We start from the raw sequence: 17260 nt of genomic DNA on the forward strand, positions 1-17260 counted from the left end.
GTATGAATAATCCCAAAGGTAATGAAACTGAATTTGCCTTTGGTCTCTAAAAAGATTGGAATATTTTTGTAATCCCAATCAAAGCACCTCAAAAACATCTAGTTGTGTTCATTATAAGGAGTTAAGGTGAAGGAATTTAAGAGGCACTGTGTTTCATCGGTGATAGCAGAGAAAGCTTGCAATGACATGCTACAATTTTCTGTGTTAAGGGCATTAGGGTGTACTTAGACACTCTTATGTACAAAAACATTTATATTATTAAGGGTCTCCAAACACCGTATCTAAAACCCAGAAAAATGTTTTGAACATGGTTTCTGTCTAATACATGACCAGTGTTTTTTTAAAAAAAAAAAAAAAAATCTCAACATGGAATACTCTACTCTCAACCCCTTCCAAAAAAAGGCCACAAAGTGCATTCACAAAGTCATTCTTAAAGCCATTGCACAAAATGTACAGTTCATCTATACTGGAATGAGTGCCACACTAAAGTTTAATTGTAGATGTTTTATACACCAGTAAAGCAACATACGTAAGCAAAAGTCTCTCAACAGATTAACAGAAAACATCTTCATAAGGGCCATACATATATACATTTAGATATTAAAAGGTACAGTTAAACTCAACAGCGAAACGTAAAAGCTATATCCTGTTAGGAAACTTAATCTAAATTAACTTGAGTCTTTCTATGATTTACCATTCAAGAAATGAGGATAACAAATTTCTTGTCAAAAGCTATTTGTTCATTAACAAAACTGTGATCAATTAGAATCACTACCTGCTCCATCAGACAGCAGAGGGCCCCTCTTCTATGTTTATCCTGCCCCAGATATTTATAATGTCACCTTAGAAAAAGAAACCTTAGGGCAAAGCTGAAAATTACCATTTTCTCTACAAAATAAATGCAATCTATATTGATCTTCTGGAAATAATTTAATGCTTCAAATTTCTAATGTGAAGGCAAACAGATTCAGAAGTGGTGAATTTTTTCCACTTTAAGAAAATATCTAGATATAATAGATGATAATTCAAGTTTGTAACTACTAAGTCACTGACTAGACAACCACATTCATTCACATATTGTAAAGTTAGAGAAGATATGAGGATGTGCTGAAGTTACTCAAACGGCCAAGAATTAACATTTCACTGATTTCTTCTGTCCCAAACCATTACCACTGGGCTTGATATGTTAATAAACAATTTAAGTGTCCACATCATGCTCAACATCAAGTACCCGTTAGTGGAAGCCAAAACATTTTTAAAGCTAAAAATATGCAAGATCTTTTGACATTATTTCATTAGTTGTCAAAACTAGTGACTATTAATGCCAAATAATTAATTTTAAAATATTCCAGATCCTCTCAAGGAAATGAAAAAGTAATACTAAGGGTCTCACTTATTCCTGTTATTTTACAATTTTACATGAATTACACAGAAGCCAGAGGTAAGACATTTATGACTGTCAATACTATCTTTGGATAGTTATAATATTTATACAATTAGGGATGGCTTTGTTTAGAAGACAGGAAAAATGCTCATGGAATACACACTGTATTCTGCCATAAATCAACAAAATGCAACTGTGTCCTGTGGACATGGTTGAGAAAATGGCAGTTTGGAGAAAGGTGTGCTTCTAATGGCTTTTTCTTAGAGGCAGCCTATGGATTTTTTTTGTTTTGTTTTTTTGTTTTTTCATATTACTGAAAAAGACCAAGTAATGTGGTTATCATTACTTTAATTCCTACATCCAAACTTCCACTTAGGCGTAGTTATATGTTCCCAAACGTTTTACTTCTGTCCACCGTGCTGGCTTCGATACTGCATGGTCCACTGTAATCTCTTGGTCTTCCCTCTTTATAGGGCAGCAGCTTGAAGTTGCTATCCATTGAGAAGGCCAGACCAATTTAGAGGTGGCTATCATAATGGCTGTGTTTGGAATCTGTCTCACCAGATGAGTTGTTAGATCACAGTAAAGAGACCCATAAACTTCTTGAACAACCAAAGACAGTGTCTGAGAAAAAGATCTGTATCTTGTTCCCTCTTCACGTAGTCTTGTTCTTACAACTTCATGTGGATATGCAGTAGCTGTGGCACAAGTTTTTGAGGTAGCAGCAACATCATTCCCACAAAATCGGATGCTTCTTTCACAGACTCTTCATCATTTTCCATTGTAGAAGCAATCTTATATTCCAGTAGCTTTCGCTTAATACTTTCAAAAATAACAAAATGGATAACCGTCTGATATGCCAGCATATGAAACAGACACACCCTATAAAATCCTCTAAGTCCATCTGTCCGATGCACTTTATGAATATCTTCAAAAGCACCCATTCGCTTTTCTCCACAGTTCCTGGCATCAAGCTGTAACCAATCTTTACAAGCCAAATGGGGTTGGTCGCTGTGATTGCAGTAAAACGAGGTTTAAGTTAGTCCATATTTCTACAGGAAGTGACCTGTGGATGGGGAGCATGAGATGACCCGGTCTCACTCTTTTCTCGGGAGAAATGTACAGTAAATGCCTGCCATTGCGGCTGAAATTATGTGCACCTGGGTAGAATGCGGATCAAATACACCGTTCAGCTTTTCCTCGCAGTTTGAGTAAGCGGCAGAGTATATTGCTCTGGAAGGATCCACCCCCGCTAAATTGGGACCTAATCCTCTGAACAAGAACAAGGCCTTTCTTTCTCCAAGATCACTTTTAGGCAGTGGAGAGGTCCGGGAGACACTACATGGTTGACACTGACTACAGCCATGGTGTTCACCCGAACTTCAAAGATATAAAGTGTCACAGAAGATGACTGCAGCCGTGTTTTTACAACTTCCACTGGACATGTCCAAATAGCTCCTTCTGTACCACCACATCCCTCAGCAAACAGATGCACCAGCGTGTCCCTCTAGGTCATTCTCTCTTCTGCATGTCCTTACACTCCCTGCGGCGCTGCAGCCGACCGCCTCCTGCTCCAGCTGAGTGCCCTCGACCTCGGAGGGAGAGCCTCATTAGAGATAATTTCTAAAAGACCCTTTAAAGGTAACGGACAATACCTTCTGAGGTTCAAATATCATTAACTTATTCTGTGTATTAAAAATCAAAATACCTAAGCTATCTTCAAATGTGTTCTTTGCTGTCATTAAGGAAACATCTCAGGGGTTGATTATTGCTGCTGCGTGCCAGACAGGACTGGGAGCACGGGGAATAGTAAGATGACTTAAGCTATTGTACCTCATTCTTAGGCGCCTAGAGTCAAGTTAGAAAGATAAAAGGCTACAATTTAAATGCTCCGGAAGCGCCATGGACAATGTACAACTGCTAAAGGAACAAAGAAATGGAACTAAAGCTCCTTAAAGGGTAGGGGAATTATGGAAACTGATGTTCGAGAAGGTCTTAAAAATGTGTAAGTTTGCCACCAAGAACGGAGAGTTGGATCAGTCTGGGTGAGGAACAGAAGACGGAGCATCACCAAAGGTACAGGGGCCTGGAAGTTCAGACCCCAACCAATGTGGGGGCAGGAGAACAGATACTTCTTTTATTTTTTAAGGTTTTATCTATTTATTTGACAGAGAGAGAACATGAGCTGGGGATGGGTGGGGCGGTTGCAAGAGGAGAGGGAGAAGCAGTTTCCTTGCTGAACCGGGAGTCAGATGTGTTGTGAGACTCAATGCTGGGAGCCTGAGGTCATGACCTGAGTGGAAGGCAGATGCTTAACTGACTGAGCCTGCCAGGTTCCCGGGAGAACAGAATTTTTGGCAAGAGTAAGAGTAAATTTTTGGCAAGAGTAAGAGGCTGAAGAAAGAGGCAGGTGCCAGGTTATGGAGCACCTTATTTTGACAATAAGAATTGGAGATCCATTTAAGAATTTTAAGCAAAATCAGGGAGAACAGTTAAGAGATTATTATAATAATACAATGAGAAATTAGGCTTTAAATTTGTTAAGTGGCAGAGGGGACAGGGGAAAAAAAGGACCAGACTTTGATCATGATTGAATCTACATGATAAAGGAGGAAACTGTGTACCTCAAGATCTCTTTTCAAGGTCAACTCTTCTTGAATAGGGGAGGTGGCAAGTACCTATAAAAGGTAGCAGGTGTTAGCAGTGCTAAAAGAAAATAAGGCTTGTAAATGTAGGGATCTGTACGCTTAAGGGTTTTTTTTTCAGGCTTAAGTTTTATTAAAAGAATAATCATACAATATTGAAGTTATAAAATTACTTTATTTTAAATGTGAAAATTTAAAAACTGCTTATATATAAAATTTAGGGGTATTGAAACATCCAAACTCCAGGTTCTGTCTTTAGCTCCTTAGAAATGTACTTAAATTTGATTGGGACAATATTCCTAGCAGGCATAAATATAAAGAGAATTATATTTCTAAAAAATTAAGTCACAGGTGAAAATAATTCCTTCTGTCACTGATAAAAGCACTAAACTATAGTGGTCAGTGCCATAGAATTCCCAGAAGCCTCTCATTCCAAAAGATTATGAGGAGGCAATTACAAAGCTCTCATTGATGTTGGCAGTGACGGGAGGATGGCCGTGTGACCCATTCCTGACCAATAAGACATGAGGAGACGTGAGGGGAGGTTTGCTGAGAGAACTCTGGAAGGGGTTCTTCAAGTCTATGAAGGAGAGGCAGAAAAGTTGCTCATCTCTCGCTGCCGCCAGGTCTGAATGGATCCATGGAATAACTCCAGCCATCATGCCACCAGCTTTGGCTGAAGCCAACACTAAATGTGGCAGAGCAGAGAGATGCAAGGGACCTGGTTCCTTGGTGACATCCTGAGCCCTTGCTACTTGAACTTCTTGTTATGTAGGTTTATAAAAGTCCTGATGGTTTAAGCCATTTGCATGATAGTTTTCTGCTACTTGCAGCCAAAAGTTTCCCAACTAAAACAAGAACTAAAAGTAGATTAAAAGTAAACATTACCAGGCGGCTATAATGTATTGAATTACATTTTCTCTTCCCGGCAAATCAATTTCATTTACAGTCATTGTAAAATTTCACTTGATGTTTAACATAATCCAGTCCCTCTGAATTGTCGTTAGTTTTTTTTTGTACTATCACTTCTGTCTGTTGTGTCTCACAGTATTGTCGACAAAGAACAGAGAGAAGAGAAGCAGCAGCTGAATTTTAGGTAGTAGGATTTTAGTAGAATGTTTAGGTGAAAGAGACTGTCTCTCATTTATGGACAATTTGAAGATTGTAGCAGTAAACTCTTCCCATAGAGATAGAGTACAGAATAAGGAATTCTGCAATCTTTTAATAACTGTTTTTAAAGATAAAAACAACTAAGCACTTTCTTAAAATTAATCATATAGCCCTCACTTACTTGCCTTCTGGCTGGGGAGCATCCACATACCTTTTTAATAACCTTAAATAAAAATAGAACATGCAAAGCACTAAGCTAGTGTTTGGCACAGGGTGTCATTAGCAGTGGTCTACAGGGAACAAAGGGCCATGCACAGAGAGTGTCCCAGGGTCTGTGGAGCTCCCACCAGCCTTTGTCAGGCACCTCCTTGCCTTCCTGTAGCTTGTGTTCTGCTTTCCTCTCACCAATAAATACACTCGAAAAGTTCTATCTCGGGGCTAGTGTATGCCTTTCATTTTCAGAGGCAAGCAGTAATTTTGGCATTTCTTATCACAAAAAATCCATAAGAGAAAGCTGGCAAGCCCAATGAACTTCCTGGACGGAGAGCTTTTTCTGTCAGAGCCGGGAGGGTGTGACCATCCACCATCCTCAGAGTTCGGCCGTTGAGCTGGACCGATCTGCAAAGAGGAGAGACACACCCAAGTTAGGCCGACTGTGGGAGCTCCACCTTCTCTACAAAAGTCCTGATGTCTTTTTAAGACCAAAAAAATGTGTGACAGCTTATATTATAAAACTCGTGCTTTACTGCTATATCAGGTAAATATTTGACCCAGATGATCTCAGCTACACCGGGAGAGCTGAGTCATTGTGACAGAGATATGGCCTGCAAATCCTGAAATACTGACTGGCTGGCCCATTACAGAAAATGGCACACACAGGAGGCACTATGACAGAGGTACGAAAAAAATAAACATGATGTAACTTCTTGATTTGTGGCAGTTTCATCTGATGGTAAATAACGGGAAAAGTTCCTGTAAAAGGCAAATAGAGATTCCGAACTGAAGTAAATTTCACAAATTTAACATTAAAGATGGCAATGAAATTTCCTCTTCATAACTGTGTCCATAAACCCTCTAACTCCCCATTCCCCAGGGTGATATGCATTCATTTGCATAGCTTATGTTGTTAAGATATTTTGGAAGAATGTATATTGCTGGAGTGAAACAAAAATAATTCTGTTTCACTAAACCACAGATACCCAAAAAATGTTATGTTTTCTTTGAATTCAAATTCAAAACTGAGCCCCAAAAATGTGAAAAATATTTTAAGGACAAGTGTTATTTTTGTGCATATTATTATTTAAATCAAATTAATACAAGCTCACAGAAATAAATCCAATACAAATATGGGCTTATAAAGAAAACTGTTAGTCTGCTTTTAGTTCCACTATAGTTAATCCCATAGTTCTAAATGATGCTTACATCTCTATGATCTTTTTCTCAAGTGCTTTTTACATAATGAAAAAATTTTATTGTTGAAAATTGGTTAATGTCAGACTTACAGGTATGTCATATGCATAATACATGTATACACGTAGATCACTTACAGGAGTGCCTTGCATATAGCGAGTACTGCAAAAATATTATCTGTCATCATCATCATCAAAGTAACCTGCTGATTTATCATGACCATTTTTAATATTTTGATACATATTCCTTCATCTCTCTTCATCTTTTTTGTGTATATATACTCATATTTTCATTTAAACAAGAACAGGCATACAGTACATGGTCTCTTAAAACTTGATTCTTTTTCCCTGAGCACATCCTAACAGTTGCTCACATACCCCCATTGCATCACTTTAACAGCTGGCTGTACGGGATCCCGTCGTGTGAGCATATTAGGATAGTAATTGTCTAGTGTTAGACATTTGGTTGTTTCCAATTTAGAATTATTTTAATTTTCATCTTTAAAAATCTCTCAAACTCAATCTTCCCTAAGTATCAGTCAGCAGAAAAACTGGTTTCCATTTAACCTTGGTTAGCTGCCCAGCTCTGGGCTCTGTGCTTGCAGATGGAAGAGGATAACCATGATTGTGCCAGGGCCCATGAAGCCCGCCCTGCATTTACACTCGGTGCACACGTGCATGAGTTGTTTTAGTGCCTACATTACCCCCATTTTTAGAAGGGATGGGGGAAGAAAGACCATGACCATCATCAGGAAACCACAAACAAAAATAGGCCTTGAAAATACGTCTAAATGCCAGTAGTCAGAGCTGTTCTGCATGCATTTTGAGACCTATTTTCGAGGGTACATAAAAAAGTTGCAGGGGGGGAAGAAGTTGCAAGAATGATTTAGGACAGGCCACAGAGCTTAAAGGTGATCTCATCATTGTCCATCAACAGTGTTTAGGGTTCAGAGTTCAGATGATGAAATACAGGCAAGATAATACACAAGACCATCTGGCAACATGTTTAATCAACAGTAAAAGTAGCTAAAGGTAGTATCAATACACTGAGAATAAGCTTAAAGCTGTGGATCATTTCTGTGTTAGGCTGGGTAAATCAGGGTAGGATTTTCTCAAGGGTAGTATCTTGTTTCATATTTTGAAGTTAGTAACATGGTGACAAGAAATAGTAGACATGTTTGCCAAGTTTCAGGTGAAACAGAGCTGAAAGGAATTAGCGAAATTTTTCTGGGCAAAATTTATCTGAGATAAATATAAAATACTGCTTTTTTGTTTAAGATATATTCCCTCAAATATTTACTAAATACTTACTACACAGGACCTTTTGTAGACACTATACAAGTTGTTCAACTAAACACAATTTTTAAAAAAGGTGATCATTGTTTAACCCTCTGAGGTCATTAGAATGAGTAAGTGTGCAGGTGAACACTCAGCAAACTAACCTGGGTAAGTTATGCAACATTTTATTTTATTTTAATTGATTTTTTAAAAATTTAACAGAGAGAGAGAGACCACAAGTAGGCAGAGAGGCAGGCAGAGAGAGAGGGAGAAGCAGGCCCCCTGCTGAGCAGAGAGCCCGACATGGGACTCGATCCCAGGACCCTGAGACCACAACCCAAGCCGAAGGCAGAGGTCCAACCCACTGAGCCTCCCAGGTACCCCTATTTTATTTTATTTTATTTTTTTTTACAACACTTTAAAAGAGAGAAAAGTATAAGTGATGTATCCTCATCAAAGAGAACTTAGGGTAATAAAACATCCACAATTTCACCAATTTTCCATTACTAAGCATGAAATGTGTGATCAGAATGCAATGGGCTCTGATAAATACAGCAAAGAGAAGAATCATTGAAGAATTTGGGCACATTAAGCCTGGAAAGAACAATCTAATTGTCCTGCAGACACTGGAGCTGTTCTCGGGAAAATTAGGAATTTGGCATTATTCACATTAAGGGCCGCAAACTCAAGTGCCCACAAGAGCCAAGGAATTTATATGTGCAAGTGCAGGAGGACAAGGTCACAGAGATAACAGGGTCATGGTGGGACTAAGGAGAACCTGTCTAAACTAAACAACCACAATTTAACTCCATCTATTTGGGAAAACAAGCCCAGAGTTCCTAAAATATCTGTTTAAAACTTTTTTTTAATGATTTGCATATTTATTTGGAGGGGACAGACAAAGGGAGAGGGAGAGAGAGAATCCCAAGCAGATGCCCTGCTGACTGTGGAGCCTGACACGGGGCTTCAACTCAGGACCCCAGAACCTGACCCGAGCCTAAACCAAGAGTCAGATGTTTAACTGACAGCCAGCCACTCAGGTGCCCCTAGAATATCTGTTTTTATTTTTATTTATTTATTTTTAAAAGATTTTATTTATTTGTCTGAGAGAGAGAAAGAGAGAGCGATCACAGGCAGGTAGAGTGGCAGGCAGAGACAGAGAGAGAAGCAGGCTCCCCGCCGAGCAAGGAGCCCGATGTGGGACTCGATCCCAGGACGCTGGGATCATGACCTGAGCCAAAGGCAGCCGCTTAACCAGCTGAGCCACCAGGTGTCCCTAGAATATCTGTTTTAAAGAAAAGCTAGAAATCCAGACACTTTCTTCGTTAGCAATTTTTAAATAGTTACAACTTAGTAAAGATAAAAATTAGTGCATGCCAACCTCCCTTATCTGAAAAAAGAGAAAAAAGCCCTCTAAACCCACTTGTGCACAGGCACGAGGCATAGTTTCTAACCTCTGCTCTCAAGGACAGAACTAAAAACGGCAGAGGAAAGGCAGAGAGAGACGTTCCCCTTGTCAGAGAGGACGGCTGCTGGGAGAGTGGATCCAGCGGGATCCAAGAATCAAGCAGAGCTGAGTGGCCTGCACACCCCATCTAAGGTTGGACTAAAATATCTAACACTCTTCCAACTCTACAACTATTACTCTGTGACTTCAGAAAAGCTTTTTCCTTGTCAGCATCAGATGCAAAAGTACCCAATTTAAAAAGTCAGAACCCAAATAGAAAAAAAAATGTGTTAACCAAATATGCATTATTTACATTAGGGGGAAAAAAAGGTTTAAATGGCAGGAAAATGGATAAGTAAACCATGGTATTTTATAAAACATCTCTTTCTCTCTCTCGGACAAATAAATAAAATCTTTTAAAAATAAATAAATAAAAATAAAAACAGATATTCTAGGGGCACCTGAGTGGCTGGCTGTCAGTTAAACATCTGACTCTTGGTTTAGGCTCGGGTCAAGTTCTGGGGTCCTGAGTTGAAGCCCCGTGTCTGTTGAATATGGTCTTTTATAAGACATATCCAATGACTGGCTTTTAAAAACCAAAATGTGGGGTGCCTGGGTGGCTCAGTGGGTTAAGCCGCTGCCTTCGGCTCAGGTCATGATCTCGGGGTCCTGGGATCGAGTCCCACATCGGGCTCTCTGCTCAGCAGGGAGCCTGCTTCTCTTAAAACAAACAAACAAACAAACAAAAAAACCCAAAAATATGCTACAACTGACTTCAAATAATCCACCGAAAAGCTACATTTCTGAGCATTTTTTTCTTTCTTTCTCTAACCAGATAAAAACACTACCGTCACACTGTGAGAGAGTCACACTCAGCTCCCGTGGTGTAACATGTATACTGACCCCACACCCTTAGTAGCAATTAAAACATAGGTATGTTTTGCTTTAGTGACTGCGTTACCAAGAATTATAAATTTTTGTAGAGGAGATAATCTAAATGCCTTGAGGGCATCTTGACCTATCAAATTGTTTCGAAATGCACACTGTTCCCTAAGATAACTGCAACTTGTGTTCATATCCTTCTGCTTTGGACTCTAGGTGAGTAATATGTGTACTGATAAATATTCATAGATAAACTTCCTGAATATTAGGAATTGTTAGAACTTGAAATAGTTGACTTTTTCCCCTCCCTTGCAACACCCTCTATTCTGATAAATACCAGTCCGTTTGGTGAAAAGTTTGAAATGAGAAAGGAAAACTACTCACTTGGAAAGCAATCCATCAGGGCCTAAAGGTCTCATGAGGTATTTGTCCACTGGTTTGTCGAATAGATGACGGGGCAGCTGCAAGCGTTTGGTGACGTTATGGAGGTTTAAGGCGTACAGAGTTAGATCTCCTTCTTTATACCTTGGGCTAAAAGCAAATAGATTAACTCCCTAAAAATATTTATCTAACTTAAGCAATTATGAACTCAGTTACAAACATAATCATGGATACTAAGTATTAGTCTCTGTAATGATGCTGGGCCATTTTATCCTTCCTTTCATGATTAGGGTAGACAGCTAATGTGGGCCTATTTGAACACACGATTGAAACAGCTGCCCCTCATGCTACCATTTTCTGGGTGAGAACATTCTGAGGTCTTTGCTGCTTTGTCACGCTGAGTTGCTAGGAAGCTAGTCAGCCCAACCCTATTCAAACCTAGAGAGGTTAAATAATAAACAAAAAATTTTGTGGATTCCTAGGAATTCAAATTATAAGCCAGTAAACAGGAGCCTTTCCTAACCTTATGATAAAACTAAAACAAGTAAGAAAATTAAATCTATGGACACTTTTCAGAATTTCCATCCAAACCATTCTCTTACTTCCTAGTGGGTCCTCAGTATTTCAAGAGTTCCCACTCACCAGAAATCATGGGTGGCTTTATTTTGACTAGAATTATTATTTTAGTATCATCCTATCAGGAAGAGCATATTACTGAAAGAATCGTTAACTGGTCAAGGGTGTGTCACATACTTACTGGTTGACATTAGTGCAATGAAGGTATACTCGAAGTTTACTTCTGTCTGGACCTTTCACACTTGCCATAAACACGTTGGTGCCCACCAATTTCTTGAACAGAAGAGATAGCCAATAATCCTAGTCGTGGTGGTTGGGTAGAGAAGGAATAAAAATAGATTTTTTAAAAAAGAGTTTATTTATTTATTTATTTGTCAGAGAGAGAGAGAGCGAGCACGTGCACAAGAAGGGGGAGTGTCACGGGGAGAAGCAGGCTCCCCACTGAGCAAGGAGCCCAATGCGGGACTTAATCCCAGGTCCCTGTGATCCTGAGCCAAAGGCAGATGTTTACCCCAACCGACTGAGCTACCCAGACATCCTCCAAAATAGATCTTTACTTAAATTTCTTTATTTAACAAAAATAGCATGAGCAAATACTTAATCCTACAAAGATTATCCTAGAGTATTTAAATGACTATATCTTTTTGATCCATGTTCCCACCATGAACCTGAAAGCAGTTTCTTGTTTGCTACTTTTTATCATTGGAGGACTAGATCTGCACAATTCAGAGGGCCATGACCACTAGGGTCTATACCTCAAGAATGTAATTCATTGCTGAAGGAGTTTAAATATTCTTTATTGCCTATCATCCAAGAATTCAAAGCAAAGCTCAAAGCAGAACTTTTAGATACACCTGTATACACACACACACACACGCACACACACACACACTAAGGCAAGTCTTTACCATAAAACATCTACCAGTTTATTTAAGAGATTAAAATAATTTCTGTTTTTTAAGATTTTTAAAGAATTTTAAGTAATCTCTACACCCAACATGGGGCTCAAACCCATAACGTGAGATCGAGAGTCACACGCTCCACCAACTGAGTCAGCTAGGCAGCTTTAAGATAACTTTAGAACCTTATAGCCCCCTTCCTGAGTAAAGTAATGGATGAGGCAATGGTCATTACTGGCTATCAAGATAAAAACAAAACAAAACAGAGAGAGAGAGAGAGGAAGAGCGAGAGAGGGACAACCAGACATTGCGCGCCTCTTGTGGGAAGCATGTTGTTATCTCCTGGGAAGAATTATTAAAAACCAAAAATCTGAATGAGCTCAAGCTTCTAGGTCTAACTGCCAGTTTACAAGAAACAGAGGAACTTGCTAAAGGATAGCATGAGAATGACTTTAGCAAAATCCAGAACATGGGAAACACTATAGAAAAAATTACCTTTTTTTTTTTAAAAAGATTTTATTTATTTATTTGACAGAGAGAAATCACAAGTAGACGGAGAGGCAGGCAGAGAGAGAGAGAGAGGGAAGCAGGCTCCCCGCTGAGCAGAGAGCCCGATGCGGGGCTCAATCCCAGGACCCCGAGATCATGACCTGAGCCGAAGGCAGCGGCTTAACCCACTGAGCCAGGCGCCCCAACTACCTTTCTTTAATTAGCAAATTCCACAGGACCAAAAAAGGGATGGGGGGGAAACTTGCAAACCAACAGACTTAAGAACTGTTTCAGCCAAATGCAACTAACACATGGACCTTGTTTGTGTCCTGATGTGAACGAGCCGACCACTAAAAACATTTGAGACGATAAGAAAAATGTGCAACGCCCACTCACTAACCATTCCGTAATACTGAGAGTTGAGTGTGAGTACTGTACAGTAGGATAATACCTTACGTTTGTGGAAAGGAGATACACACTGACTTCTTGACGGATACGGTGATACGGCTGAGATTAGCTTGAAAGTAATGCAGTGGCTTGGAGGCGAGGAGTGGGGAGGACTAGAGGTTGAACACGAGTGGGGATTTATATGCTTTTCTCTCTACTTTGAAACTTTCCATAATAAAAATTGTGTCTTTTTTTTTTTAAAGAACGCTACTCAGTTTATACCCCAAATCTTCCTTCTTCAGCTGAGGAAATGTAGACTCAACAGGGCAATCACATTTTGTTTCTCTGCTTACGTTCTAATTTTTCGTTCACTGGAGAGGAGTAGAATGAATTAAGCATTTACAAAGGAGATCGAACTTCACTGTGGTTTGGTGACTGTTAGAGTGGGAAGCATTTGGGCCTCAGAGCTGGGATTTGCCTGGGATTCTAGAGTAACTTGGGACAGTTGTGTGACCTCCCCTAATTACCCAACCTTGTCTCAGTTTGAACTCCCTCATCTGAAAAATGGATCTAAGACACTGCCTTGCCAGCTTCCAGGATGACTATGCAAATCAAACACGAAAAGACCTGTAGGGGGTCTGGGGGTCTCATTCAGGTGGGCATCTGACTCCGATTTCAGCCCAGGTCATGATCTCAGGGTCGTGAGACGGAGCCCACCTCGGCTCCTCGCTCAGTGTGGAGTCGGCCCAAGATTCTCCCTCGCCCTCTGCTCCTCCCCCTTCCATGCCCGCGCCCTCTCAAATAAATAAATAAATGAAGTCTTTAATAAAATAAAACTAAATCGAATTTTAAATCCCATACTACATCCCAGGTGGCCCACAGTAAAAACATTATTCTGCCTCTCAGTTTCTTCTTTTGGGACACACAAGTATGAAAACCGATGGTCACTAAGGTTTCCTCCAATTCGTCATTTTGCGGATTGGCCACCTGCTGAACTACCCAGAGGACTGACTGTTCCTGGGGGCAGGTACCGAGTGTGCTCAGTGTACTCCCGGCTATCGCGGCAAGGAGGAGACGGCGGTCACTTACAGGGAGAGGTTCGAAGTTTTCCTCCACTAAGTGGTAGTTTCCGGCCCCGAAGAGCACTTGCCTCATTACCACCTCTATGCCCGTCCTGGCCGACTGGCCCAGCTTATCCAGCCACCTGGAACAGAGTGCGGCCCAGCTCGCTTCAGGTGTGGAAACCAGAAAAACCCAGCTCTAATTACAGGCTATTCTGATAGACTCATCTATGTGGGAGGAATTGACAGGAAGTCACAACAGTGCTCATGATTATAAACAAGCCATTCCAGTGAAATGCAGACTGCCCTTCCCCCGCATGTTCCCACACCCGAGCATGATAGCAAACCCTCGAATACTATTAATATGCCACAGGAGTTTCTTTCAGGGTAAGAAAACATCTGCAAAGCAGAGTGGACAAATTCTCACCCTACAGGCAGTCTCTCCCCACTCCAAGGCCCACGTGAGGAAGAAAATGTTGAGGAAGAAAAGGCAGCTTGTAGTCACCAGGAGTAAAACGTAAAGCTAGTAGAATCACACCTAGACTTCATGACTATCTCCTTGCGCGCCCTCCGTCTTCAGCTAACGGCAAGACCAACATCTTGATTCTTAACTCTCCACCTCATGGTCCCATGAGAAAAAAGGACTTGTTCTTTATTCTGGATTCACAAGAATGAGGTTAGGAGGGGGACAAGAAAAAAATCTCTGTGTGGGGATATAGAACTATTGATTAAGACGGTTGATCGAGTTCTGGAATCTAAGTAAACCAGTTGTTTAAAGGCATCAAGTCTGTGGTGGCTGGATGACGAGGGTGATTTAGTTTAGTCTTCAGACTCACTGGAGGCTCCCCTGCGGTGACCTCACACTTCGATTCTAAGCGCCTTGCGAATCTATGAAGAGAGCTACAGGTACACTAAGGATCCCTCTCAGACTCAAACCTCGAGAGGCGCTCTGACGGTCTCTCTCGGAGGATGGAACCCTTGGCATATTTATGGGCCATAATTAAGGAACAGCACTTCTAAAGCAACTCATTCATTCAGTGATTAATTTGGGACACCCGTTCGAGATGTCCAACAAACATGCGTAAACACGTTCTTGCAAAATCTGGCATGAGTTATGGGTCTCAGCCATAAAAACCATCTTTGATCAGTTTTTTGGTGATGAGCTGCTTCAGCAGAAGCTGTTTGATAAAGGGCTGGGAAGACGTCGCAGCCTGTCCCACGGTGGTACCGAGGCACTCACATGAAGCCGGCCACAAAGGTATTGGACAGCAAGGGCGCTCCCCCGCCGTACGCAGAGCTCGTTTCTCCTAACCAAACCTTCTTGTGGGGTCGGGTCTCCTCAACAACCTGCGGACAGGAGAGTCCCCATTGTATTTGCGAACAACCGACCAGCTGTGGTGCTGCAGATTAATGACGCTCAAAACCTTGTATTCCCAGACCGATTTGTCCACTACGGTGACAGAACATGTTCGTGGCCATTCAGGTCTCGGGCAGTTTACTTTCGTTAGAATACTCAGTGTGGAAGGAGTTTAAATCATCCCCTTCCTATGGCCTTGGAGAGTTAATTCTACCAAAGGGCTATTGGGAGTGTTTTTAATTTTTAATCAATACACATGGGTGAGGCCTGATGCTCAGGGGACTGCAGGGGAGTGAGTCAAGGAAACATGGAACCGCGTCCACGGACGGAACGAGAATCGGCGAGACCACGGAATAAAAACTGGCTTCGTGGACGTCCCTCCTCATCTATGGCTTGGCCTTCGGCAGTATATGTCACCTGTGGTCAGCTGTGGTCTGGAGGCAGACGGCCCTCCTTCTGTCCTGTCACCAGGAGGTCACTTCCTGTCTGAAGGCATGGCAGACAATACGCCTGTCACGCGTCTCACTTCCTCGCATGTCAGAGGCATCGTCTCATCTCACAGGCCCCAAGAAGAGTGAGTGAGTGCAATAAGGTGTTTGAGAGAGAGACCGTATGCACGTAACTTCCAGTGTAGTGCAGTGTTAGAACTGTTCTGTTCTATTACTATTGTTGTCAATCTCTTACTGTGCCTGATTTATAAATCAAAGTTTCTCATAGGAAGGTACCTGTAGGAAAAAGTATTTATAGGGTTTGATATTATCTGTGGTTCCTGGCATCAGCTGAGGGTCTTAGGCCATATCCCCTAGAGATAATGGATCTCCCTCCTTTAGGAAAAAAAAAAAAAGACTGTTACCTGGAAAACCTTTTGCACAGATGAAGTAAAAGTGTCCAGCACATCAGGGTTTAGGAAATCTTCTTTGGTAGCAATTCGTCCATTCAAGTAGTAGCTAAGTCATTCAGAAAATATTCAGAACAAAATAGCAAACCTGCTTCCTGCTCTTAGGTTAACCAGCCATCTGGCTCTCCCTCCGACCTCTCCCCACCCCGCTGGTACACGCACGAGTATCTTTAAAAGGCGCAGTTCCAGCAAGAAGAGACCAAGATGGAAGAGGATCCAGTATTCTTTCCGTTTTTTAAAAGATTATATTTATCTATTTGACAGAGAGGGGGGAAAGAGAGAGTGCAAGCAAGGGGAGAAGCAGGTAGAGGGAGAAGCAGGCTCCCCGCTGAGCAGAGATCCAGAAGTGGGCTGGATCCCAGGACCCCGGGATCCTGACCTGAGCCGAAGGCAGAGGCTTAGCGGACTGAGCCCCCCAGTCAGTTATTCCTCTTGAAAAGACTGGAAGGGCAGGTGCTTGTAGGCTCCCTGTCCTTTGGCAAGCACACTGATTTTAGCTACTTATCTGCTTCATGATTTCAATGATAGTGTGCCTTGATCTTATAGAGACTACCACATTATTTAAAATAAAGTTTAAATTTTTGTTTTACTAATATTAAAAGACTAGTACAGTGTTGCTTGAGAGATTGTTTCTTACTTGAACTATGTCAGTTAGCAGTTAAATGGAAGTAATTTTTTGAAGCTAAGTAGTAAGTAAAACTAGCACTAGCTTCATAGCACTAAGAGCAGGAGATGTACTTACTGGTGCCATGTGACCGAATCAATCACTTCTCCCCCAGCCTTCAGGAAACTAGAAGAAAAAGTCTATTATGACCTTTACTTAATCTTCATATGCACAGGGTTTTATTTCCTAGATATGGTTACTGCCTTAGCCTCAGGCAAACACAAACTTCCTAACTCTGATACAAATTGTATTGAAGGTTCCACTGGCCCTCAGATCCTTGGTATTTGGAGCCCGTCAATGTCTCCTCTTTTGGGAAAACATCTGCTTTGGTGCAAATGGTTTAATAAGAGGCGGGCTATTGAGAATTCTCCATCAGAGAGAAATACTATTTTT

At 41.1% G+C, this 17260-nt stretch overlaps 1 protein-coding gene and 1 pseudogene across 1 annotated transcript in view; both read right to left on the bottom strand.

Moving 5' to 3' along the window:
• Positions 1–472: 472 nt before the first annotated feature.
• Positions 473–2900, bottom strand: LOC101689129 (annotated as a pseudogene).
• Positions 2901–4184: 1284 nt separating this feature from the next.
• The window catches only part of HPSE (heparanase), a 29668-nt gene continuing 16592 nt past the window's right edge, over positions 4185–17260 (bottom strand). Inside the window, exons 6-12 of the mRNA XM_004777333.3 lie at positions 16946–16993; positions 16159–16252; positions 15189–15295; positions 13977–14091; positions 11294–11412; positions 10540–10686; positions 4185–5757 (exon numbers count right to left, since the gene is read on the bottom strand). Of these exons, the coding sequence (XP_004777390.1) occupies positions 5598–5757; positions 10540–10686; positions 11294–11412; positions 13977–14091; positions 15189–15295; positions 16159–16252; positions 16946–16993 (790 nt within the window). The 3' untranslated portion in view covers positions 4185–5597. The remainder of the gene's footprint in view (positions 5758–10539; positions 10687–11293; positions 11413–13976; positions 14092–15188; positions 15296–16158; positions 16253–16945; positions 16994–17260) is intronic.

This window comes from Mustela putorius, unplaced genomic scaffold (genome assembly GCF_011764305.1).
Source record: "Mustela putorius furo isolate JIRA1106 unplaced genomic scaffold, ASM1176430v1.1 tig00000040_pilon_pilon_pilon, whole genome shotgun sequence".
Lineage (NCBI taxonomy): Eukaryota > Metazoa > Chordata > Mammalia > Carnivora > Mustelidae > Mustela > Mustela putorius.